General features: G+C 39.4%; 2 protein-coding genes across 2 annotated transcripts; both read right to left on the reverse strand.

Annotated features, from left to right (window-relative positions):
* Positions 1–1,191: 1,191 nt before the first annotated feature.
* On the reverse strand, positions 1,192–2,900 carry LOC119810554 (hemoglobin subunit beta-H0). The gene is made up of 3 exons (XM_038324081.1): positions 2,793–2,900; positions 2,431–2,653; positions 1,192–1,320 (listed from the first exon to the last, which is right to left on the reverse strand). The coding sequence occupies exons 1-3, from the start codon at positions 2,882–2,884 to the stop codon at positions 1,192–1,194; spliced, it is 444 nt and encodes a 147-aa protein (XP_038180009.1). The 5' UTR covers positions 2,885–2,900.
* Positions 2,901–5,347: 2,447 nt separating this feature from the next.
* LOC119810562 (hemoglobin subunit epsilon-Y2) lies at positions 5,348–6,649 on the reverse strand. The gene is made up of 3 exons (XM_038324094.1): positions 6,558–6,649; positions 6,216–6,438; positions 5,348–5,476 (listed from the first exon to the last, which is right to left on the reverse strand). The coding sequence occupies exons 1-3, from the start codon at positions 6,647–6,649 to the stop codon at positions 5,348–5,350; spliced, it is 444 nt and encodes a 147-aa protein (XP_038180022.1).
* Between the last annotated feature and the right edge of the window lie 19,984 nt (positions 6,650–26,633).

The following is a 26,633-nucleotide window of genomic DNA, read 5'->3' on the forward strand; positions in this document are numbered from 1 at the left end:
TTGCTTGGACTTTCAAGTAGGGGGATGATAAGCAGGCCTCACCAGGTGGGCTCATTGCTTCCTACCTATTAAAGTAGATTTTTGCAATCAAGGTCCCTATTGTCTAATTTTGGCAAGATTTTACCTCTTCAATACCCTATAGTTTTATACAAATTATTAACATCTAGTTTACAGGCTTTAGATTACAGAACGATTTAGCATCCATATAGACTTCCCATGTATGAAATCGCCATCATCCCCTGAAAGGGTTCCACTTATATTCTTTTTCTCTCACCATCTCATCGCTTGCTACAGTCTGACAGGGAATTGCAGCGAATTTTGTCTCACAACTTTGCCTCTTGACTGAGACAATGACCTCCTTCAAAACATAAGCCTGCTATTGTCATTTCACTGAAACGTTTTCTTAAATGTTCACTGATGTCCTTTTTCCTGCAATCAGACCCAGAGAACACCTGATAAAGCATTGGCTAGAAAATGTACACTTAGAGATGGAGAGATGATGACCCAGTGTTTAAGAGTAAATAATGCTCTCGGAGGAACTGAGTTCAGTTCTCGGCACCAATGGCAGGCGGCGCACAACCCTCTGTAACTCCAGTTCCAGTGGGACCTGACCAGTTCCAGTCTGGCCCCTGTAGAATCTTGAACTCACATGCACAAACACAAACAGACACAGACACGTGATTAAAAATAAAGTAAATTGTTTCTTAAAATAAGAATCTGAGTACATTGATTATCTCAGCTTAGGCATTAGATCTGTGTAAAGCTTTGTCTTAATTAAACAAGACATATCATAAGCTGTTCCTGACATTTGTCACACTAGGTTATTGCAACTGCAGTACAATGCCTTCTCCAGCAGATTAACCCTTGCTTTCCCACATGACAATTTTTCTCAACTCTTCATCCTCCCTGACACCTTAGAAAAATCTCCTAACATCTACCTTCCTCCCCTGAGTCCCGATACAGTTTTCAGAGAAACTTGGGTGTCCTGTTGTGCCACTCCCCTAGTATGAGCCCTTCAACCTTCGTTCTTTAACACAAAAGTAAGAAACATACAATGAGAAATGTGACTCTTGTGTTACTGAAGAGAATGGACTTTATTAAACAGAACTCTGGTTTTAAATTCCAGCACAGTGGTCTTATGTAGGATGGGGCTGAGAGGTACACGGAGTGCTGGTCATCAGGAAAGGGGGCTCAGTGGTACTTGTGGGCTAGAGCATTGGCCACTCCTGCCACCAACTTCTGCCAGGCAGCCTGCACCTCGGCCGTGAATTCTTTGCCAAAGTAAGAAGAAAGAACAATCACCAGTGTGTTTCCCAGGAGCTGTGAGAGGAAACACAAAAATGAGAAAAAAAAAGACAGAGAAAAGATTTACATGGAAAAAATTAGTACGTTTAAGATACTTTCCTTGAGGACTCCAATCCTCAACTATCCATTCACTCTAAAGAGGAGGTTGGTTCAATTGCACTGTTCAAATGCCCTTCTTGCTCCCATTGAACCTCTTTTGGCCTGCTTCCTTCTGTTTCTACAATCTTCCATTTTTATGTCTCTTGTTCCTTTTCTTAGTCACAAATGGCCTGGCTTCAATAAGCACAGGATTTCAGTGCAGAAACACAATTGAGTTTAAGTCTGCCATAATGACAGAGCATTCACTCCTTCTGATATTACTCATTAGGACTGTAATGATTTTTAGAAACTCCATCACACTGATAAGAAAAATCTGTGTAGTTTTTTTCTCATATCATTCCTGAAGTGTCAGTCATTTAGAATCCACATAAATAATGTATTTCTCCTTCTCTAAAGCAAAATGTCAATTTTAAATGTTATTCCTACTTCCACATATATGCTGATTTCCTTTTTAAAAAGGAGAGAGGAATTTGTAACCAACTTCAAAAGTCTATTCCTTTTTGTCCTTTAGTAGACATGACATTGAACACTTCATGTACCTTGTGAAAGCATTTTGTCAACTAAGTTACATACTGAGACAATACTGAATTACACAGTGAGATAATACAAGTCTGTCTAAAAAACTTTTCTAAATATTTGCGAATTCATAGAAGTTTCTAGCAATTCACTAACACTAGATCTAGACCCACATATTTTGAAATCTGTGTCATTTATAACCACTCTCCTTTTTATTATTAATTAAATTTGTTCATTTATTTTATATTCTGACCACAGTTTTCCCTTCCTACTGTCCTCCCATTCTGTCCCCTACTCTCTGTCCACTCCTGTTTCTGTTCAGAAAGGAGTATATCAAGTTGAGATAGGACTAAGCTCCTCCCCTTGTATTAAGGCTGAGGAAGAAAACCCAATGTGAGGAATAGATTCCTGGAAACAAACAAAAGCAGCAGGTACCAATCACGCTCTTAACTTTCATTCTTTTCCCCATGTCATATTTAAAGTGAGCACATGAGCATGTTCTGAACTGACCTTGAAGTTCTCAGGGTCCACGTGAAGCTTGTCACAGTGCAGCTCACTCAGATGAGCAAAGGCCTCCTTGAGGTTGTCCATGTTCTTAACCGCCATGCCTAGGGATGTCAGCACTTTCTTGCCATGGGCTCTGATTCTGGGGTTACCCATGACAGCTTGGGCAGAAGAAAGGTTTCCAAACTTGTCAAAGAATCTCTGAGTCCATGGGTACACAATCAGGAGCCTGAGACACAGGGCAGTAGCAGTTAGAAAGTCACAATGTGTCACCATCTGCTAGTGGAAGCCTGGCTAGTTCTACCATGCACCATCCCTCCCACGCCCTGCCTCCGCCATTCCTCCCCTGCCCTGGGCTCCCATCCTACCTTCCCAGGGTTTCTCCTCCAGCTTTTTCCACATCCACTTTTTCCCATATGCTTGTGATAGCGGCCTTCTCTTCAGTTGTGAAGTGAACCATGGTGTCAGGTCGAGAAGCTGGGAGTTGATCTCAGGTGTGTGGAAGCCAGTGTGCTCAAGTGGCTGGAGGCCTGGCCTTTTATTCTTCACTCTGGACCTTGCCCCCCTTACCCCTCCCCAGGACTCTGAGGCCATTGGTCAAGAGAGGCTGGGCAAGACAGGGGTGCGGTCCAGAGGAGTCAGGTTTAGATAGCATTCCCAGTGAGATAGTGTCAAGCAGGCCCCTTCCCTCATGGGGGAGACCCTCCTGCTGCTTTTCATAGCATTTACTCTCTCTCTTCACTTCTTTCCTTTTCTTTGGTCCCCTCTCCTCCCAACAGGAGATTTGCAAGGGTATCTTTCACACTCTTTCCTTTTTGTCTGGAGCCTTGCAGGTCAGTAGATTAAAGCTGAAGCAGAGCCAAACACAGGGCAGCCCTAGAGAGTATGAGGCTCTTTTTTGGCATGGGAATCAGGACCTGAATGGCAGAAATATGCCCCTTACTCAGAATCCATGCAATACAAGGAAGTGCTGTGCAAACTGTTGGGTGCATTTTCTAGAGATTTAGGTCATGATCTCCCTATTTCCCCACAGCCTCAGGAAATCAGTTCCTGATACATTTTCATTTCTGAGTAGGAATGTGGCCTCTACATTTGCCTCTACCATACTGTAAAACAGAGCAATCTGCTGTGTGCAGATGATAGCGTTTAAGCCCTAGGAGCACACTGTTTCCCTTTGGAAATGTGCAGCTGCCTGGTGATGCAGGAAGTGGGGTCAGTGCCCTTGTCAGGTTGAGTCCTAGAAGGCTGAATGACTGTCCTTTCAGGTGCTTCAACCAGGCTCTATCTACACTTTTGTGTATTCATAAAATAACTGAAGCACTAGGGATATTTCCATCCAATAACAGTGCACGTGCAGTGCCACAGCTGGGACAGAACTGCTCGTTAGGAACTCCCTCCTTCTTGGTGACTTTCTTTCTTTCTTTTTTTATTATTTATTTTTTCTTTTTTATTGATTTTTATTGAGCTCTACATTTTTCTCTGCTCCCCTCCCTGCCTCTCTCCTCCCCTTCAACCCTTCCCCGAGGTCACCATGCTCCCTATTTACCCAGGAGATCTTGTCTTTTTCTACTTCTATGAAGATTAGATCTGTGTATGTCTCTCGTAGTGTCCTCATTGTTGTCTAAGTAGTGACTTTCTACTAATAGTTTTAAGAATTCTTTGCTCTTCCCATATAGCGGTGGAAAGATTTTTTGGTGTATCAGTACAGAATGTACAGTCTGAGAGAAAACCAACTACATTATCTTTAACGTAAGACATTTGTGAGCTGGTAGTAATATATCCAGATCTACCCAAATCGCCAAATTGCCACCTGAACTCCAGTTCTACTGGAAAACAATAGTTCTGGCTTCCAGGAGCACCTCCTTACACTTACACAAACACAAATACAGACATACACACAGACTTATAAAACTTAAAATAATAGTTTTTAAAACATATTTGAAATTATGGTTAGTTACAACTTATCTTTCTTTCCTCTCCTCTGTCCAACCCTTGTATCTACCCTCCTCCTCTCTTTCAAATGTATGGCTTCTTTTGACATTCATTGTCATTGCATGCACATATGTATATGTAAGTGTATTCTTCACCCCTCATGCAGAAAACTTCTCTTTGCAATGGATGGAGACCACTACAGACCCAGCACACATCAAAATGCGGAGTTGTGGAACCCAGTCTCTGTGAGTACATTTACAAAGCACTCCCACACCTAAGGCTAAAGGGACACTGCAGAAGAGGTACAAAAGATTGCAAGAGCCAGAGGATCAAGGAGTTTATTGTGAGACCCAGTAACATGGATGAGGGAAAACCCATAAAACTTTAACCACATACAAAGAATTACAGGCAACTAAAGGATGCCGAGAGCTGGAGAAATAATCTTCCTCAGGGAAAAGCATACCAATTGGTTATCCAATAAATACTTTTAAAAAGAAGAGGATATGCATTAAATAATTTAAAATAATAATTCTATCTTAGCTCTCGGCTCTCCCAAACTTTTTCTTAATGGAAATGGGGTATTTCACAACCTGCCATGAGATATCACATGACACCACAGTAAGTTTTTATATATTCCAAACACAATTCCTTCTCCACTAACTGAACTCTTTCTTCTCTTTGAGAATTCTTTCCCAGCTTTAGACTCTTCCTGGGTTTGAAGAAGCCTTCCACAGCATCTAATTTCTTCCCTTGAGTACTTCCAGTTTCAGAGAGACCGGGTGACTTCCTCTGCTTCCCCTCTCCCACCAACCCATCAGACAGTTTTCTTTAGCAATAGAGTGAAAAGCAGACAAGACCAGAGTGACTTTTTGATTACTGAGATGAATGATCTTTATTAAACAGCCTGTGTTCTCAAGGACCAGTCCAGTACTCATGTGCATGGAGGGAGCATAGGGGACACACAGAAGTGCTGGACAGCTAGAGAGAGGGCTCAGTGATACTTGTGGGACAGAGCATTGGCCACCCCAGCCACCACCTTCTGCCAGGCAGCCTGCACCTCGGGCGTGAATTCCTTGCCAAAGTGACTGGCCAAAACGATCACCAGCACATTACCCAGGAGCTGTTAGAGGAAAGACAAAACAAACAGATTGGTGTTTTAAATGCAGGCTCAGAAAAAAAAAATACAGGGAAAAAATATTTTGAGCCTATACTCTAACACATTCAGTATCAAACTCCACATTCAGTCATCTCTGATAAGAATAGGTTCAATTTTGCTATTGTCTTGCCACTCACCACTTCTCTGCCTGATTTCTCACACTCTCTCCTCTTTCTATTATATTCATTTGCCTTTATTGCTACTTTTTCCATTCACCAATTGTCTATTATCTGTAAATACAGAATTTCTGTGCTACAAATGCTCTTGGTGGAGTTTTAAAACCATCACCAATGCAGGAACAAGTCTCCACTTGTTGCAATACTCACTTTGGAATTTGACACATCTTTATAATGTTGATAAAGAAATTCCATCCTTAAATTGTACCCTAAATCTTTTCTTCATTGTCAATTATTAGTATCTACAGACGTTAAGCTATTTTCCTCTCCAGATTCCATTTCTTCTTGCACAGATCAGTTATTCTTTCCTGTTACTCTCCATGATAAGTACAACAAAATTCTATCATAACAAAATTTTCTAAATGCCTGTAAATGCATTTAAGCCTCTTACAGCCATTCACTAAAATCCTGCCTAGACCAGTGAATTTTGAAATCTGTGTTGGCATCACCATCACTCATATTCCCAGCTTCCATTTTTGTCCCCAAGACAAATTGAAAATAAAGTAGTGAGCTTGCTCTGAACTCACCTTGAAGTTCTCAGGATCCACATGTAGCTTGTCACAGTGCAGTTCGCTGAGTTTAGCCAAGGCAGACTTGAGGTTGTCTAGGTTCTTAATGGCTTCTCCAAGAGAAGTCAGCACCTTTTTGCCATGGGCTTTGACCCTCGGGTTGCCCATTATGGCAGAGGCAGAGGACAAGTTCCCAAAGCTGTCAAAGAACCTCTGAGTCCATGGGTATACAACAAGAAGCCTGTAAAATAGGTGAGAGACATGGAAAAGTCAGGCATTCTCAGAATTATTGACTTTCCTGGCTAGTTGTCCAAGGTACTATTCACCCTTCTCCCAGATGAAGCGGCAACCAAATCTTACCGTCCCAGGGCTTCACCACCAATATCTTCCACGTTCACCTTACTCCACAGGCCATTGACCAGAGCCTTTTCCTCAGCAGTGAAGTTCACCATGATGTCAGGCCTGCGAGCTTGCTGCTGATCACAGGAGGGTCAGAAGCAGATATGTGCTGCTGCTGGAAGTGGTGGCCTTTTATTCTTCATGGACGATGTTGTGACCCTTTGTTCTGTACAATTCTTTAAAGCTATTGGTCAGCCTGACCTGTGGTCTTCATGGGTGGAGTCAGGTTATGGGAGGGTCAGCAGTAACTGTACACTGAGTTTATGATAATACAGTTTAGATATGGGGCCATTCTTTCTTTTTTGGCCCCTCCTTTAACAAAAACTTTTATTCATTCTCTTTTCATTCTCCTCTCTTCTCATGTAAACTTCCAAGATAACATTCATCTCTTTCCTCACATTTCCAGCAAATGCACAGAGAGGGGCTTAACCCACTATAGGAAAAAGTTTCATGTCTAAAATAATGACGATAAGAACAAACTTAAAAAAAAGGAGTTTGTGCTGTGGACACAGAATTACATCTAATTCTTCTCTTGGGATATGTGGATTAAAACTACATCTTCTAGATATGTATTGTCCCAAGTGGACAAGAATCATATTTGGTTGCCTCTGTCAGATAATACAGTAACAAGGGATTGACAATGGAACCAAAAATTTAATTACAAAATACACCAGAAAGTGATGCCATGAAGAAGATCGGTTCCAAGTTCACCTTTTGTGTTTCTAGAGTCCTCTGACTGACTTCTGTAGCCCTTGCCCCCTTTGCAAATATTGCCCTGGACTCTTTTATTGCTTATTTTCATATAGACAGTTCTCATCTGCGGGATGGAGCTAAAATTACTTTAAAGTAGGCCTTGTGATTCAACTGAGAAATAGGTGAACTGACACATCAGTCACCTGCAGAGACGTTTGGGTATGCTCAGACTTTGTTGTAGCCAAGGGTTATGATCTCCAGAGCCCTTGATACCTACTCATGTCTTGGGGTCACTTGTTAGTTGTTACATATTGGAGCTGAAGTTAGAAGTCTGCATTTGTGAGTGTTTAATTTCACCCGTGTGCATGAAGGATAGTCTCTACACCATCCTGTTTAACCTGCATCTGGCAATATAATTGTCATCACCCACCTTTTATTTAAATGAAGAAATGAAGTCACAAAGGTGACATAACTGTAAGGTGAGAGAACTGATGACTGAGGGAAGGATGCCGATGTGTGCACAGTTTAGCTTTCCTAGCTACAGAAAAGTTCTCCTACACAATCTAGCTGCCCTTCCAAGTTCCTGCCTCCAGTCGGTTCTGCATACGTTCTATTCTTTACCTCCTTTGTTGCTCCCTGTGTTTCTAATAGCCCTATGAGTTTGGCCCTATGAGTTTCTCTTCCAGAAGATTTCATTTTCTTAAGTTTAGCTCTACTCTTTATTTAGCAATATGGCTTCTATGTCTCCAGTCCTTATATTCCAAGTTTAGTCAGGGGCTTTTCTCTATTACCTTTGATTTGCCTTGGCTTTTATAATGACTCTTTTTGTGTATAACACAGCTGTTTCTGACACATGAGAATGCCTCTCTTTTTCTTCCTCCTATGATTGCAGAGGCTGTTGTCTAACTTATAGTCTTCCCAAATTTGCATTGTTACAAACCATTGAATCCCTACCCCACTTTCAGTTTTTACTCTACATTGTCTTCTGGATAAAGATTCTAAGCAACAGCCAATATAAACGTGAACTTACCTTTTTATAATAGAAACCAATTTGACAAGCTGTTAGCTACTAAATAGTGTGCCTAAAATTATATACATAGGATTGCCAAGAATATCCATGTAGTTGCCATTCATGTGTTGAAATAGCTACCTCTGGTATAATATTGCATGTACTACCTCATGGACACATTAGATATAGTGGTTAATCCATGACGACCATAATATCCACTTCATAAAGGTTAATGGTAAAAATATCTGTAATAGCTATAGTACGGCATTTTAAAAATGCTCTGTGGGCTCAATTTAAGTTTTTTTCTAGATGAGACACCTAGAAAATAGAACTCTAGGTTGAGAAAGATGTTTTATTATTTAAGAATAATAATACACAATAAAAATAGCTGTATGCCAAACTGAGTTACACAGCAAGACCCTTGTCTCAAAAACCCAAGTTGGAGACTCAAGCAACGGAGTATTTGCCTAGCATATACAAAGTCCATGAATTGGATTCACTCCTAAGCACTGCCCACAAGTTTTTAAAGAAAGAATCAAATAGTGTACCAATTTTATATACTATTAATATGGGACATTGAACAGTGCATTATTTGTAGTAAAATAACCCCTTTGGTGTATGTTTTTTAGTGTTGCCCAAGAAAAAGTCTTCTTCACCATAAATAGTTTTGAAATTTTAAAAAAAAATCAGTTAAGTTTCTGAACAGGAAAAAGCCATTCCCAATTCTTACTGAAAGAAATGGTCACTTGTTTTGTTTGCATTGCATGTCTATATTCATATTTTTCTAACAGCAATAAACGGGATAGAATATCTCCACTAAGTGTTGCATTGGCCAGGAATGTCTTACTGACTAACTGTATTAAGGTAGAATCCCTGAAGAAAGCCTCTAAACTGGAAAATAAGGAACAAGCCATGGACAGTGTCAGATGTGCATAGGCAGCAGCCCCACAGATATATTGGAGGCAGAACTGCCTCTCATTCTCAGAGTGGCTCCCTACTGCTTGACAGACCTCGCAGAGGCTACCCTGAGCAAAACCAGGCAGAGATGTGCATAGCTTTTATTTACCCAGAAAGGTTTTTACTAGAAAGGGCAAAGTAGAAAGTTGCAGCCAGCCAGTTGGTCTCCGTTTCCTTTAGCTATGGAACTTGAAGTTCATACTTGAATCTGGTAACCTAGAAAAGTCATAAATGCCCTATTTTATTCCGAACTGTCACTTTGTTTTCTTGGTATCTTTACCATGCTTTCATTGTTGTTGTTGTTTGTTTGTTAACTTGAGTCCATGAGTAAATTAAGTTGCAAAGTTGTCTGTTTTTAGAATTAAAATTCTGGAGAACTTTGTGTGGGTGTGTGTGTTGAATAATCACCTCATGTATTCCATAAACCAAGAGCAGCCTACCAAAACACATAGTCAAAAATACTTTTGCTCTCTTATTAGGGTGGGTGCTTTTTGTTTTCAATTTTCCCTTCCATCTAACACCACTACCTTAGGTAATGGCCAAATTTCATTATTTTTAGCCAGTTAATTAAGTCATTTAATAGCTGGTGTACTTTATTGAACTTAGACATACATTTGAATAAATTGCTAAATAAAATTGGCTCCAAAGTTATGCAGAAGTTAGAATTCTATGGCTGCATCTGTTAGAAATGACCCCACTGTGTGCTTAGGGTCTCTCTGTACTTCTAACTGGCAAGGTGAATTTCTATTTAGTAATTTTTGAAATCTAAGAAAAATGAAAAATTACTTTATCTTGCCTACATATGCCTCTTCAAGATTTGTATTATCCTATGCGGAAGTTTTAGCTTAGGGTAATTCTTAAATTGCAAACTCACATCTCTGGAAAAATATGAATGTGTGAGAGTTAGTGAAGTAAGCAGAAACTAAATGATAGCCACCCTGACAAAGTCCAGACCCTGTCGCTTAGCAAGATCATCCCAGTAGGGACTATGAGAAACAACCCTGTGCTTGTTGTTCCTGGGGTTGGCAATATTTAATGTTTGTCTTTGTCCCAAAATTCATAGCTCAGAGGAATTATTCTGAACATAAGTCTTCTCCACCTCTGGGCTGTTGAGATTGAGATAGCTGAACTTTTATTTTCCAGAGTCCTAGATCCAGGTGTAGAGAGAACACTTCCCTGCACTCCAGCCTCACGGGCCTGTGGTGTGGCTTTTCACTAGACCTATTTCCTTCCCTCCATCTCCCTTTTCTTCTCCTTTTTTTTCTTCTTCTTCCTTTTTATTCTTGGCCATCTGTTTAGGGACTTGGGGATTTCTTTTATTTTATTTTAAGAGAATAAAAGGAGCTGCTGTTTTCCTTCTCCTGGGACTTGGGATGGTGACAACTAGGTGGGGTCAGAGATTGTGGGGACTGATTAGAGCCAGAGATGCAGAGCCTAGTCAAGGTCGGGGCCTCGCTGAGATGGTGAGAGTCGAAGTGCTCAGGCTCCTACTTTTTATGTCCTCATCACTGTTCCTTCATGAACAGATAGGAGGAATGGGCTATGGGATAGTGTTCAAGGATCTGGCTTGGGAAAGCCTGATAAATATGTTTAGAGCTTTACATTCATAAATATATACATATTACTATAAATGTGTGGCTACTATCAAAATTTGCAAGGATACTATGACTATCTATATATAGCTTACGGAGCCCACAGAGGCAATGAAATAAGTTGCATTCTCGAAATTACACTGAGACATCATATTCTTTTCAAAGACAAAACAAACAAAAATCCCAAATGATCAAAAGAGGGACTCAAATGTTACAAAGGAGCTGAAACGACCCCAAGGTCAGAGACTTTTAACTGTAATCTCATTAATTTCCTATTTATTTATTAAAAATTTCTACCTCCTCCCATCTCCCATTTCTCTCCTACTCCCCCTAAGAGAAGTCAGGGTGCCCCACCCTGTGGGAAGTCCAAATTTTTTATATATAATTGAAAAGTTCATAATTAAGGAACTAGCCCAGGTGGAAACTATAGGGGAAAAAAGGTTTCCTGTTGACTACTCTAGAGATGCTTTGACCCTCACATGGTTCCTGCAGGCCATTGCTCTCCTTTACCTGCGGGAATGAACAAAAGCCACAGCTGAGCTGTTGGCACAATGTGATGGTCTTAACGGCATAACTACAGCATGCCTGCCATGTGTGTACACACTCGTGCTCATGTTAATGCATGTTCATTTCTAAGTGGGAGTATGGATCAGTATCAAGATTTTGAGGCTGAATAAGCAAGCAGTAACTTTGTGCTGACCTCCATCCATGCCTGTCGTCATTGCAATCATGACCTCAGAACTGCCTTGACAGATCTATTGGATGTGTAATTAGACAGACTAGAAGCCATCTTTAGAACTTGGGTGCACAGCAGCCTTTCAGTCAAAACAATGTTAGGCAATATCCCTCTAAGAAGGTGACCAGTGACTTAGAAGCCATGGCATTTTAGTTGGAAGAAGTTTACATTTTCTTTGAGGCGAGAAAACTCTCTGATGTCAGGATAATGATAGAAAACACACCTGTGCAGTGACAGCCTTTGGTACAGAGGCTGCAACCTCTGCATTAGCACAGGAGGAGGACTGGGTGCTTCCTTTTCTTCCTCCAAATGTGTATCACATCCCTACATCCTGATGAGTACTTCCTGTATGTTCAAAATGGTGTGAGAATGGAGGAATCCCAGTCGACAAGCATTTATAACACTGATTCTAACCTAAACTAAGTGTTTGTCTTGGAATACAGGGTACATGAGAACTTGTCCAGGATCTACCTAGTACAGGTCCAATGACCGCAACTATTCTAATAGCATTTGATTATTGCATATTTTATGAACAAAACTCCTGTGTGTGTGTGTATGTGTGTGTGTGTGTGTACTAAAAATGTGTGATTCCATTGGTTCTATGTATAAGACTGAAGAATAAGCACTGGGTTCAAAAGAATTGATTGTGCTATGACATCTAATAAGAATAATAAAAATATTTTTTATTCAGAAAATAAAATGCTCTACAATATGTCACACAGTGTTGCAGGGGTCCCTTTTCTTCATGGTGCTGGTGGAGGCAATGTCTTCATCAGGTAGCAAATTTCTTTTTTTCTTGCCACCATCTCTGTGAACTTCTTGCTGGAGACCCAGATAGCACTCATCACTCAAGGCTGAAAACATCTGGTCACACACCCTAAGCCTCAGCATTACTCAGCATGACTCAGCACTGCCGTGCCTGGCTGAGATGCTGACTCTGAAGGCCAAACACACCCAAAGGGTGGTGGGGAGGGTGAGAACTGACTCAGCAGGGGCCCAGCCAACCTTCTCTGAGCTTGGACTATGGGAATACAACAACAGAGACCTAGAGACAGAATATGAAGGAATAAAAGAATAGAGTTTATTTAAGTCAGAGTTGGGAGTTGGGGGAAATAGAGGGTTGTGAGTTTGTAGAAAGCCTAAGAGTCATTCAGGAAGGGGTTGTAGAACACCTGTAGTGTGCTGATCTTAATATCAATGCTTGAGGGTTAAGTGAGACTAACATATACCATTTGTCTGCCAGAAGTCCTGGTCAAAACTAACAATTAATCACAATACAAGATTATAATATTTTCCACAATTTATAGAGATTACAAGGTTGGAAATATATGTCTTTTTAAAACTAAGGGACGAATAAAAGGTGTAACACAATGTAAAGAACATAAACTGGATTTTTCTTATTGAGTCCCTCTCTCTCCTAGGCAAGGTATGAGGAACTAATTAAGTAAGATTCATTGACTTGTTGTGATATATTACATTCAGACGTGTTGCTGAACAGGATCAAACAAAGCAACTTGCTCATTTAGCACAGGCAGCTCTTCCTTTCTCTTCTACACCAGACTTCTCATAAGACTACCCAGTTAAAGCAGGTCCCATAAGAAAACAGGATGCCAATGCAGCTCTGCAACAAATACAAGCTGATGAAACTAAGCCATCAGTGTTTTGGGTGAACATAGAGTAGAACAGGTCCCAGAATCTCAAGAGGTAGAGGCAGTCAGATCTCTAAAAGTACCAACCCAGCCTGCACTACAGGGTGTGTTCCAGGCTAGCATGGCTATACAGTGAAATCCTGACTCAGAAAGAAGGAAGGAAGGAAAGAGGGAGGAAAGGGGGGAAGGAAGGAAAGAGGGAGAAAAGGAGGGAAGGAAGGGAGGAAGGAAGGAAGGAAGGGAGGGAGGGAGGAGGAAGGGAGAGAAGAAAATGGCAGGGGCTTGTTATCCTAGAAATATCACCTACTTCCTATGTGAACTTGATCAAGTTGTTTGCTTCTTCAAGTCATGAAACAGAACAGCTTAGGATGAAGACTGTAAACGTATTGATTAGAGAGCTAGAAACATAGCACATACTTAGTAGGTATTAGTTATTATAACAACATCATCCCAAGGTATATGTAACTATTAAATTCATGTGCTACCTTGAGATAGTGACTGGAAATATACTTGAGGCATTTCGTTTTAACTTACTAAATTAAATCTTTTATTTAATAGATATAAATGTCGCCTACAAATCTTTTTAGAGAAGATACAGATTCACATGTAAGTTTTAAAAGTGTTGAATTCTAGAACTTTATACTGTCTATTGTGTTCTTTTTTGATGTTTAACAAATAGTTTAATTTAATAAAGTATGTTTAATTTTAAATTTTTGAAAAATTTTTTCATTGTTTTTGTTGAGCTATACATTTTTCTCTGCTTCCATCTCTTCCTTCTACTCTCTCCCATGACTCTCATGCTCCCAATTTCCTCTGGAGATCTTGTCTTTTTCTCCTTCCTATGTAGATCCATATATGTCTCTCATAGATTCTCTTTGTTGTCTAGGTTCTCTGGAGTTGTGGACTGTAGGCTGGTCATTCTTTGTTTTATGTCTAAAAGCCACTTCTCAGTGAGTACATATTATATTTGTCTTTCTTGGTCTGGGTTACCTCACTCAATATGTTTTTTCTAGATCCATTCATTTTCCTGCAGATTTTAAAATGTCATTATTTTTTACTGCTGAGTAGGTCTCCATTGTGTAAATGTACCACATTTCCTTTATCCATTCTTTGGTTGAGGGATATCTAGGTTGTTTCCAGGTTCTGGCTATTATGAATATTGCTGCTATGAACATAATTGAGCACATGTCCTTGTGGTATTATTGAGTATCATTTGTGTATGTGCCTAAGAATGGTATTGCTGCGTCTTGAGGTAGATTGCTTCCAAATTTTCTGAGAAATCGCCTTACTGATTTCCAAATTGGCTATACAAGTTTGCATTCCCACCAGCGATTGAGGAATGTTCCCCTTTACCCCACATTTTCTCCAGCATAAGCTGTCATCAGTGTTTTGGATCTTGGCCATTCTAGTGCAGACTCTGAGAGGAGCAATAAAAATTGGAACCTCGTGAAACTGAGAAGCTTCTGTGTAGCAAAGGACACGGTCAACAAGACAAAATGACAGCATACAGAATGGGAAAAGATCTTCACCAACCCCACGTCAAACAGAGGACTGATCTCCAAAATATAAAAAGAACACAAGAAACTTGACATCAAAGGAATACATAATCCAATTTTAAAAATTTGGATACAGACTTAAACAGAGAATGCTCAACAGATGAATCTCAAATGACTGAAAGCCACTTAAAGAAATACTCAACATCCTTAACCATCAGAGAAAGATGCAAATCAAAACAACTCTGAAATTTTATCTTTCACCTGTCTATCGTGTTCTTAAGCAAGAGTCACAGGCTAGGGGAGAGGTTGGGATCTCATTGACTTTAACGTTACCCTTGAACCCAAGTTTAGTTCTAGGATCTTCTACTTGTATGTTAGGACAGTCTACTCATATAATGTGGAGGAACCTACTTCTCCCCTCAGGCCTTCAATACCTTCTAAAAACTGAAGCAAGTGAGCATTAGGGTTTGAATGCTGAATGTCTCTTACAGGCTCTGTTTGAACAGTCTGTCCACAGTTGGTGTTACTAGTCAGGCTATTACTTGAATTTCAAACTTAAGCAGCTTCATTTTATTTTAAAATACTATTTAGGTCTCCAAAAGCTAATTTCCCAGGAGATATTTGATTACAAGTCATCATACTTGAACTTCTGGTCAGTCTTCTCTACCCAGACACTCCTTTTCACCCATTTTCTTTACTTTTTCCCTATGCAAGCTATCTTCTCCCTAGCATGACCAATAGGCATTTCTCTAAGAAACCTCTAAGTTTAGCCTTTGAGGGACAATGACAGGTGACTTCTGAACAATAGCTGAGAGCATGGGCCTGACACAAAAGAGATTGTAAGAGTCAGAGGGGTCAAGGCCATGACAGAGGAACTCACAGAGACAGCTGAGTTGATCTTGTGGGAGAGCACGGGCTCTGGACCGACAGCTAGGGAGCCTACATGGGACCAACCTAGGCCCTCTGCATGTGTGTGACAGTTGTATGTAGCTTGGTCTGTCTGTTGAGCTCCCAGAAATGGGATCAGGAGCAGTCCCTGGCATTTGAACTAGCTATTGGGAACCTGTTCCCTCTGCTGCATTGCCTCACCCAAACTTTATGTAAGGGGAGGAACTTGATCCTGCCTCAACTTAGTGTGCCATGCTTTGTTGTTGATACCCATGAGAGGCCTGCTCCTTTCTGAACAGAGGTGGAAAAGTGGATGGGGAGGTCAATGGGAGTATAGAAGTGGAGGGGGATTGAATGGGAGGAGAGGAGAGGGGGTAAACTGTGGTCGGTATGTAAAATAAACAAGTTTCAATTAATTAAAAAAAAAAACAAAAAAAAATAGATCAGAACTTCTACAGGCCTGATACTAAGTTTTTCCTTTCTCAGTGAAGATGGGAGTAACAGTATGAAACACAAAATGATTCTGAAGTTGTTAACATATGGAATAAAATTTCTACTGGTAATATATGAGGTTCTTGTATTGTCAGACCCTGCAAGTAAAAGCTCAATATTTTGCAACAAGTTGAGTATTTCTATAGTAGAAGCACAGCACACTGCCTCTCTTACTTTAATGTCTTCGGGACTGATCAGAGGCAAAATGTCAACAGATATGCACTAGATGGGTGGATTTCTATGCTTTGGGGATAATAAGACTCTGAGTTAATGTCAAAGAATGGGGAATCAGTGGTTAGGACAGAGATTAAAGGTGGAACGTTAAGTATGCTCAGTCTCCTTAACCAAATTTATCATTTGACGAAGGACAAACTTGAATATCTATGGCCTCTTGTTTTCTCAAGAATGTAGCTATAATATAAAATTTGTAAAAAAAAAAAAAAATTCCCGTGATTCAAGATGGTATCTTTTTTATTATAGACATTTTCAATATGTATTTATTTTTTTTCTCAAATTTTCCTATGAGATACTGCCATAGTTAATAAAGTATGATAAACAAGTATCTGAAACACTAATTTTTATATATTTAATTTTTAAGATAATATTTTCATTAAGTTTTGAGAATTTCCTACAGTGTATTTTGATCATGTTCAAGCCTCCATCCTCTCCAAGACGTACCTCCTATCTCCTCACTACTTCTAAATTTAAAATGCTGTTATTTATTTAATTTAATCTTTTAAATAACTCCCTGGGTCCAATTCATCCTGTCCACAGGTGTGAGACTATCTGCTGTAGGGTGGTAGAACTACTCAGGAGACATATCTTTGTAGAGAATGGGTTCTTTTTCTCCCAGAAGCCACTGTCAATAGTTCCTCAGTTACAGATTATGAGCCTCTTCTCACTCCATGCTAGAGGGATGACTAGCCTGATCTTGGTTATAAGTATAATTTTACTGCTTCTTAAACATGAAAGCAATTCTGCAGGCTAATGAGATTCATTTGCTTGCTTCTTTTTACATTAATAATTACATCCTTCCTCAGTATTTGATACTATAAGATATACAACATCCTCAATGTTTTTCAATTGATTATTTTGATTTTACAGTCATCATGTGAAGAATGCTGCTTTACATGAATACATAGTGCAAAATGGTAATGTATGTTTATGACCACCTGATCCCAAGTCTTCATGAAGAAAATGTCAGAAGAGAAGGTATCTGTTTTCCTACTTCATTGAGCTCACAGTAGACAATTTCCTTTGTGTTTTGTTGTTACAGGAGAATTCTTCAGCAGGAACAGAAATGGCCTTGCTGTCACTTTGGGGAGTTCTGTAAGTTTGGGCCAATGACATGTTCTCTTTGATTCTCAAACCCACACACTTAGCAAGAAGTAATATACTGTACATAGCACAGCAAATCAGTACACTTGGGTTATAATCACTAGTTCTGCTTTCCAGATATTTGCCCACACTCTTATGTTTGTGTTCCTTTTTCATCAGTGAAGAAAACAACAATCTATTTCTGAATGCTATTATTAGCCTAAGATAATTAATAAGAATTATTTAAATTAGAGTCTAGTAATATGCAGTACTTAAATTGTGCTACTCACTTCTGGATTTAATTACACATGCATCAGAGAATTTAAGTGTCTTAGAATTACAATGGCTACTGACATATAGAAATATTTCAATTGAGTAGAATCCTTTCAGCTTTCCTTTATTCTGAATACATTGTATCTTCAAATATCTCTAATCAGCTTTCCAACTCAACATCATATCATGTTCTTCTCAATTCCTGGCCTGGTTCCTTAGACTCTTTAATGCTTAAAAGTTTTAGATATTCATTGATTAGGGAGGTATTCTTGGATTACAAAATGGCTATCAGTGGTCTTCAACTTGATTTGTGGAGTTAGGCAAACTACCTGATTGAATGGTTCTAATATGACAGAGTATAGGTCTTTTAAAATAATATTTAAGCCATTGCCATTTTTAATTATAAAGCTTTGAGAATGCATTGCAATTCTTAGAGTGATCTTATTATTCTCTAACTTATCTGCTGCTTTATACCTATTGGTTATGAGGAAGACCAAAGTTCTGAGCCAAACTGTTGGTCCCTGATTCATAGAAAATATATGTCACTTGATGATCAGATGACTGCTCGGGATATGTACAACTATGACCCTGGTTTTTATAAATGATGAACCTAAAATCAGGAATCAGGAGTTTTTTTTTAAAACATAGTTGAGAGAATGAGAGTATAGTATGGTAGTGCATAAAAATGTCATATACTTTTTCTTCCTACCCTTTCTCCTGCTGATCTCATGTTCAGGTCTATCTTTCCTGAGAGTCATAGACTCCACCCAGAGCTGAACACCAGAACTGGTCATCTATCTGAGCCAGCAGGCTTGTGACCCTTCTTGATAGCTGGCAGCTAGTTTGAACTCTGCCCAATCTGGGACCTCTGATAGACACATCTTCCAGAGCAGCCCTCCAATTGCCTAGGGGGCCCTTAGGTATGCTGAGTCAAAGTTCTCGGTAGCCAGTGCTCAAGAGACCTATGCTCCCAAATTTGAATAATACACCCTGTTCTCCTGTTTTCTCCTCCATCTGTAACCAGGTTCCTCTGCTTTATCTAATCCACTGAATCCTCATCAGGGCAACAAGGGTCTCTCAACAGCACCTCTAATCTGACCTGAGTCTGGTACTGCCTCTGACATTTTGACCTTAGGAAAATGTCCCAAATCTTCTGAGCTCAATCTTGTCTTACAAAAATAAGAAAATTTATTACTGGTATCTGTTCATAGAGTGAGTTGAATCCTTAACAAAGACTAAATCATTGGACTATATAAAACGCAAAATGTTTCAATGGGTGGTGGTTGATCTTATCATCTCTATCTCTCTCCTCACAAACTCATTCATCTTCCTTCCTTTTATTTTTTATTTTTGTTTATATGATTGTTCTTATTACACCTCTCTTTCTGTTTCCAGATATTAAAGTGAGGTTTAGAATGAGACAACTGTAGTTTTACTTAATGAAGTGTTTCTCACATGAACCATCTCAGATGATGGAGGGTCAAGGGCCAAAAGAAGGGGCTAACAGAGATACCAAAACTCATTACCTCTCAGATGCTAAAAACAAGTCAGGACTGACTCTCAGGTGCCAGAAGGATGCTAACCATGGTCATTCCAACTCCAAAGGCTCTGAGAGCATGGGGAAGTAGCTTCTGTATGGAGGGCAACAGAGAAGCTGAGGAATGGGGGAGGGCACCGGAAGACTGGGGCAATGATGAAACCAGCTTACAGAAAGGAATCATGTTTAGTATAGGCTCTGGACTCTTTAATCTTATTTTGTGAGGTCTCTGAGTTTAGGTGAAGTTTCAAACAGCCCCCAAATTCTTACCAGCTAGAGCCCTGACTGTGAAGAAAGAATTACAGTTTCCACTTAATTCAGAATGATTTTTTGCCTTGTTTCTCCATTAAATTCAACATATCCATTTTAATACTATGATTTATCTCATCAAAAAGTAAGGGAAGATCTTTCTTTTGTGCCTTGTTTTATACTCTCATTGGCTAGATAATCAAGTTTATGATTAAATGTCATGGCATGGGGCTTTTTCTAGCTATAAGAATATGGGACTTTTTCAAGACCAGCCCTTCTAGAACTTTTCACACATGGGTAAAATTTACTATCATAGGGGTGAAGGGAAGCTCATGGATTTCCCACAGTACCTTTTGTTTTGCCAGTTCAAACCTAGGTCACACACTCGATTGTGACATAATTCTTTTATACTGGAACAGCTATACATTAATACAGGGATGCACTTTAACAGTCACCAGAAAACAATCTTTAGATTCATAATCACCCATAACCAGTACACCTTCTCCACTTCAGCTAGTCCTTCTGGCTTTGAGTAAATGGTGAGGGATCCCCTGGATCTGGAGTCACAGGCTGTCATGGATTACCCAGTATGGGTGCTGAGAAAAACAATGCTTCAGAACCATGATATAACTTTATATTAACTTGGAAAAATACAGTGTAGAATCAAAAACATGTCTGTCAGGTCCAGTGAGGTGGTTCAGCGGATAAAAGCATTTGTCACACAAGACTGATGACCTCGATTCAATACCCATAAGACCCTATAAGAAGAACCGGATGCTGTGGTGATTGTCGATAATCTTCACATTTCTGTGGGGAGATGGAAGGTGGAGATAAGAGAATTTCCCTCAAAATTCAATCAGCCTGGAGCACACAGACCAACAGGAGAGCCTGCTTTGACAATGTGGAAAGAGAAAACTGACTTCAAAATCTTCACTCTGATTTCCACACATGAGAGAACATAGTGGGCACACAATCCCACCCATAGTCATGGAGCTATTGGCAATTGTTAGCTGTTGAAAAGTGAAGGGTGGGTTTTCTCTGACAGTGTAACCCCTGAAAAGTTAACCATGCTACAGTGGAAAACCCCACATTCAAGAATATTTTGGGCAGATCAAATTGGTTTTGAGGTTGCTGTTGTTTTTTGTTTGTTTGTTCGTTCTTGTTTTTGTTTTTTTGATGGCAAAGCTCAGTGAATACAAAAAGGGTTATGGATCTGAGAAGAGCTAGGAGGGCGAATATGATCAAAACATGCAGTATGAACTAACAAGACACTGTAAAGAAACTCTTAGAACTCTGTAATAAAATGAGAAACAAACCAAATGGAAAATGAAATGGACAAGGAGTTGATGAAGGAAGTGAACCACACAGCTAGCAAGAGGGGCTGAGTCTTCAGCACCTTGATGGCCTGGTGACAGTCTCACCTGCAATGTTCTGGACAGAAATTCTGTGGAACAAAGGCTTTGAATCCCCGAAATGACCTATTGGAAATGCATATGTGTGTGAAGGGAGATCTTTCCTTGAGGTATCTGAGAATAGAAAGGAGCGGGGCATCTTCTTTCCTTGCCCATGTGAAGCACCCACACATCTAGGAATCAGTAGGCCTGGTTGAAGAGCATTTCACCGAATTGAAAACTCTTTGGACAGGTTGTCAATAAAGAGTCTCAAATTCAGTGACTTTGCTGGTGTAGAAAATGAGGTAGCTCATACATTTAATCAATGTGATATATATTGAAAAAGTTCCATTAAGAACAGTTAACTTATTAAATTTAATGTGGGAATTTTGTGCTAAGACTCAAAGTCCTTACTTTGCTGGCCTGTGCATTTACATGAAGCTGCTGCGTCTAAAAATATTCCTGTGAAAGAAGGATCAGATGGAATCAAACACAGACACAAATCAAAACAAAAAGTTTCAAGGTAGTTTCCATCGCACAGTCTGGGCTGGGTGGGAATCTAGTTATTTCTTTAAAAATAAATATACAACTTAAATATATACATAAAGAAATGCTTGGTCAGAAGCTGGAAGACCAAGGCTCTGGAACCTGGCCTCCTGGTCCTGTAGATAGTGTTATCAGAGGCTTGGCAGGATCTCACTCCCATTGCTGTGGCTGGGAGGGTCTCAGGCTAGCAAAGAGGCAGGGAAATCCATCTCATTCTGACATGGCTGTTGCATACAACAGCGGACAAAGAGTTGATGGTTGGTAAACTCAGAGCATGGCTCCCCTCACCTCCAAGAAAAAACAGCACTGGGTGGTCTGTCTGCACCTGTGTCTCTCCCATTATGTAACAGGGATGGCCAGGTCAGTATACTGAATGCAGTTCCATCCCAAACCTCATACTCTTCAAACACCAGCCATGCAAAATACTTCTGCTCTCTACTCTTGCCTTTAAATAATGACCAAAGAAATAGCTGCGATTTTTCTTCATCCTTATTCTGCCTTCTGACAGTTGAGCAGGAAAAGTGTGCAGTGTTTCATTTCTTCTCTAAACTCCACAGCAGACTTAATTCCAGAACAGCTTAGTGTGTCAGCTCACAACATTTAGTTGTTATGGCTCTGAGAAATTACATTCCAGTGAGCAAAAGAAAAACACAACACAAATTAAGATAATAACAATAACAACTTTGAGCATATACTTTCTATAAAATATCAAATAGGACTGGAGATATGAATGACTCAATGGTTAAAAGCACCTGTTAATTATGAAAGAGAACTTGAATTTGGTTCAAAGTGCCAATATGGTGGTTCACAACTATCTGTCAGCCTAGTTCTAGGATATTCGATGCCCTCTTCTGACCTCCATGGGCACTAGGCACACCTATGATGTACATACATACATGCAGGCAAAACATTCATACACATAAAATAAAACTAAATAATTAAAAATTTTAAAGTGTAGAAATATAAAGTTAATCCAATGGTTGTAAACAACAATGAGATATTTATATAAAGTTCTTTGGATGCCACATTGCATAAAAATTCAGAGAATACATTGAAGTATTACATTCTATTTTTGTTGTATTTTTTATTTTCTTTATTTCTTGATCATTTCAAATTCAGTGCTGTTTTTACACCAGTTTCCTCTTTCCTCTCTCCAACTGTTGAAAACCTGCTATTCCTCAAAGTAATTATAATTTTATATATGATGTGCAATTGTGCATATGATTTATGTATAAAGTTTATAAATGCATATCGCTGAGATCATTTAGTGTTGCTGATATATATCTAAGGTTGCCCATTTTAGATTGGCCTACTATTCCGGGAGCTCATTTGATTTTCTCTCAGAAACCATTAATTGCCAGTAGCTCTCCTCTGAGAGGTGAGTAATTTTAGTGACTAATTCCTGGAACTCCCCGGGTGATTTAGAGTTGATTGCACATCATTTATATATACCCAAACTGATTCGTAAAGGATGTAGACTAAAATGTAATTTTTATAATCTCAAAAAATAAAGAGATACTCTCTTTTCCTATCAATGACAAATATTTGGTCATTCTAACTGTTGCAAATGGAAACCAGTAGCTAATAAAAGACTTGAAGATACTGTTTATCTGTGACAAGGTAGAAGTCCTGGAAAGAATAGGTGTTCTCAATGCACTGCCTAGTGGGAAACTCCACACCAGCAGGACAATGACCTTATGTAAAATGGATCAAACGTATCCTGTGCCTGATCGCAAAACTACTAAATGAGATTACCATCAGCTTAGGGAAGACTAGAAGGGTCTTGATTTCTGCCTTTGAAGGCTGACATACTTCTCTTCCTTCCTTGTCGACCAAGTTTAAAACTCTTGTTTACTCCCAAAGTCCATTGTGTTCAGATCGAGTTATAAAATTGAAAAGTTGGGATCTTAGGTGTAAGGAAAAGGGGAGATGTTTAAGCCTGTGCTCCATGAGCTCTCTTATGAAATGTTTTAATTCAGTCACTTGTGAAACTGACGTATCATAAATTGTTTTCATGTCTTTGAACTAATTTTAGCATCATAATATAGAATATAGGTAAAACAGGAGCATTTTATATAATCAACACTAAATGAACTCAGCAGATTTGTATATATACTTGTATATATAACTACTAGTTAAAAATTATAAGGCTTTGAATAGAAGAGGAATGGGGCATGCAAGAAGCTGGAGGTAGGAAAGAGAAAGGTGGAATGATGTAAATATACTACTCACATATGAATTCTCAGTAGATAATTTTGAAGACCTACTTGTCATTATTTATCTACCATCATCTATCATCTATCATCTTCTATCATTTGTAATTTATTTTTCTTTTATAAGCATAGACACAAATTTACAGTGTAATATAGCAAGTGTGTGCTTAACTGTGTGTAGAAGTGGGAGCTGCTGGCACTGAGGTGAACACAGCTCTGCTGCCCTCTGTGGTCCCTCTGCTTCACTGCAATTATTCTAAATTATTTTGACTTACATTGTTTTTTTACACATCCATACCAGTATATAATACCTTCCAATTAATTCTCTCACCACCTGTTCTCTTGTCTCACTCCTACTCTCGTTAGTACCACCTCCTTCACACATGGATGTCTTCCTGCTCAGTTTTGTGACCTGATGACTTTAGCCAGGACTGTCGATGAGATCTTGGTTTGGTATCATCTGTTGGAGCCTGGTGGTTTCGGCAGTTTGGACACAACCAGAAGAATGTCTCTCTCACCTGCTTGGCATAAGTAGTCATGATATCCTTCAGGGGAGGAAGGAAGTCTGTCCTCTCTTTGTTTTTGTAGTCCGCAGTAATCCCCCAAAACATAGCAGAATATTGTCATATTTTGAGGATGGAATATGAAAAAAAATCAGAGCATGGTTTGAGTTCAGGCCTTCACAAGAAATATGGCCTTAGACAGCTTAATCAATTTCAGTAGTCTGGAATTCTCCAGCCCAAATTAGGACAATAGTATACCACCCCTAGTGTTGAAACTTATACCTTGCGATGTAGTATAGGACAATATTGGATAGTTTATATAGTACTGGAAACTCAGTACTATTTTATATTATAGTATATTATAAAATGATATATAATATAGAATCATATAGCAACTGTCTTCCCAGACACATTCTTCTACTTTGTGGAAGCCAGCCTCAGCTACCTGACATTAATTTTTTTGATATTTATTTTTTTAAATTTCATTTTGCATTCCAACAACAGTTTTCCCTTCAACCCCTCCTCCCATCCTCTTTGCTTCCCACCCAGCCCATCCCCCATCCACTCCTCCAAACAGTTAAGGGTGCCCATGGGTTTTCAACAAAGTCTGACACATTAATTTGGGGCAGGATCAACTTTCCCCACTTCCCCTTGCCTCGCATTAAGGCTGAGCATTGCATGACAACTTAGGGAATGGGTTCCAAGAAGCTAGCTCGTATACAACCAGGGATAGATTCTGGTCCTACTTCCAGGGATCACTCAGATAGTCCAAGCTTCACCACTGTCTCCCACATATGAAGAGACATTAATTCTTATAGTATATATTTTTGAGAAATGAGAAAGTAAGGATAATTGTAGGAGGAGATAGAGGGGAGAAAGAGAGATTGAATGAAAGAAGGGGAGGAATGAATAACCAAAATCCCACGTATTAGTTTATGTCTTAGATAACATCTCTTTTTGTACATTAAATTAAAAGTAACTTTTTCCTTTCTGCTTTTCTGAAACAAAGACTACCTAACATCCAGAATCATTTGAAAGCCTCTGGCATTTTGGAAAATTCAAGGTGCTACTTTGTTGACTTAGCTTAAGTATTGTAAGTGGATAAGTACTGACGTTTTCTCAGCAGACACTACGAAGAATATAGAAGTTAGGCAGAGCATATAATACCTCTAACCACCTCCAGTCAAGAGTCTTTTCACCATGGCCCTCACTTGACAGTCCACACACTCAGAGCTGTTGGTTCCATAACAACTGCCTTCCCTCTAGTGGTCAAAACACCTCATTCTTTCTCTAATTTTGTCAGACGTGTCAGTTAATAGAACCCACTAATAAAAGTAAGTTACCTTGAGTTTAGTCATTTGTTTTATTGTTGTGATCACAATTTAACTTCTCATCCTTCACTGGTGACCTCTTACACAACTCCCTTTGAGGACCCATGGGCTGCGGCATGTTAAATGGGAGTAGGATTCTCCATGCTTCCTGGACTAACATAAAACTGATACAGCACAACACAGAGCTTTACAGATATTTTCCAAATAAAATACAAAATCATCTACATGGTGCATACAAAATAATTCTTTACAGTGTTTCTCAAATTTTGGTGGGAAACATCAGCAAAAAAACCCTACCAATTATTAATCTAAACACAAGCTCAGACTAAGAGGATCCTGACAAGACAGAGGCAGGAGAAACGAGAGATGATGAGGTCAAGAAGAGAGAAACTAGAGTTCTTTACATATTTTGGAGATCAGCCCTCTGTCTGATGTGGGGTTGGTAAAGATCTTTTCCCATTCAGTAGGCTACCTTTTTGTCTCATTGACTGTTTGCTTTACAGAAGCTTCTCAGTGTCAGCAGGTCCATTTATTTATGGTTGCTCTCAGTGTCTGTACTACTGGTCTTATATTTAGGAAGTGGTCTCCTGTGCATAGGCATTAAAGGCTACTCCCACTTTCTCTTCTATCAGGTTCAGTGTAGTTAGATTTATATTGAGGTCTTTAATCCATTAAGACTTGAGTTTTGTGCATGGAGATAGATATGGATCTATTTTCATTCTTCTACATGTTGACATCCAGTTATGCCAGCACCATTTGTTGAAGATTCATTCTCTTAGTGAGGTAACACAGACCCAGAAAGACAAACATGGTATGTACTCACTCATAAGTGGATACTAGCTGTAAAGCAAAGGAAATTGAGACTGTAGTTCATGATCCTAGAGAAGTTAAGTAACAGGGTGAACTAAGAAAAACACACATGCATACATCTGGAAAGAAGAAATAAACAAGATTACCTGAAAAATTGGGAGCATGGGGGGGGAGAAGGGAGTGCAGAAAGGGAAGAGGAGGGTAGAAAGGGGGGGATAGGAGAACTTGAGGGAATGGGATAGTTGAGATGGAGGAAGGACAGAGATGGAGAACAAGGAGCAAGGAAAGAGATATTTTGATTGAGGGAGCCATTATGGGGCTAGCAAGAAACCTGGCACTAGAGAAATTCCCAGGA

Source organism: Arvicola amphibius, chromosome 1 (assembly GCF_903992535.2).
Source record: "Arvicola amphibius chromosome 1, mArvAmp1.2, whole genome shotgun sequence".
Classification (NCBI taxonomy): Eukaryota; Metazoa; Chordata; class Mammalia; order Rodentia; family Cricetidae; genus Arvicola; species Arvicola amphibius.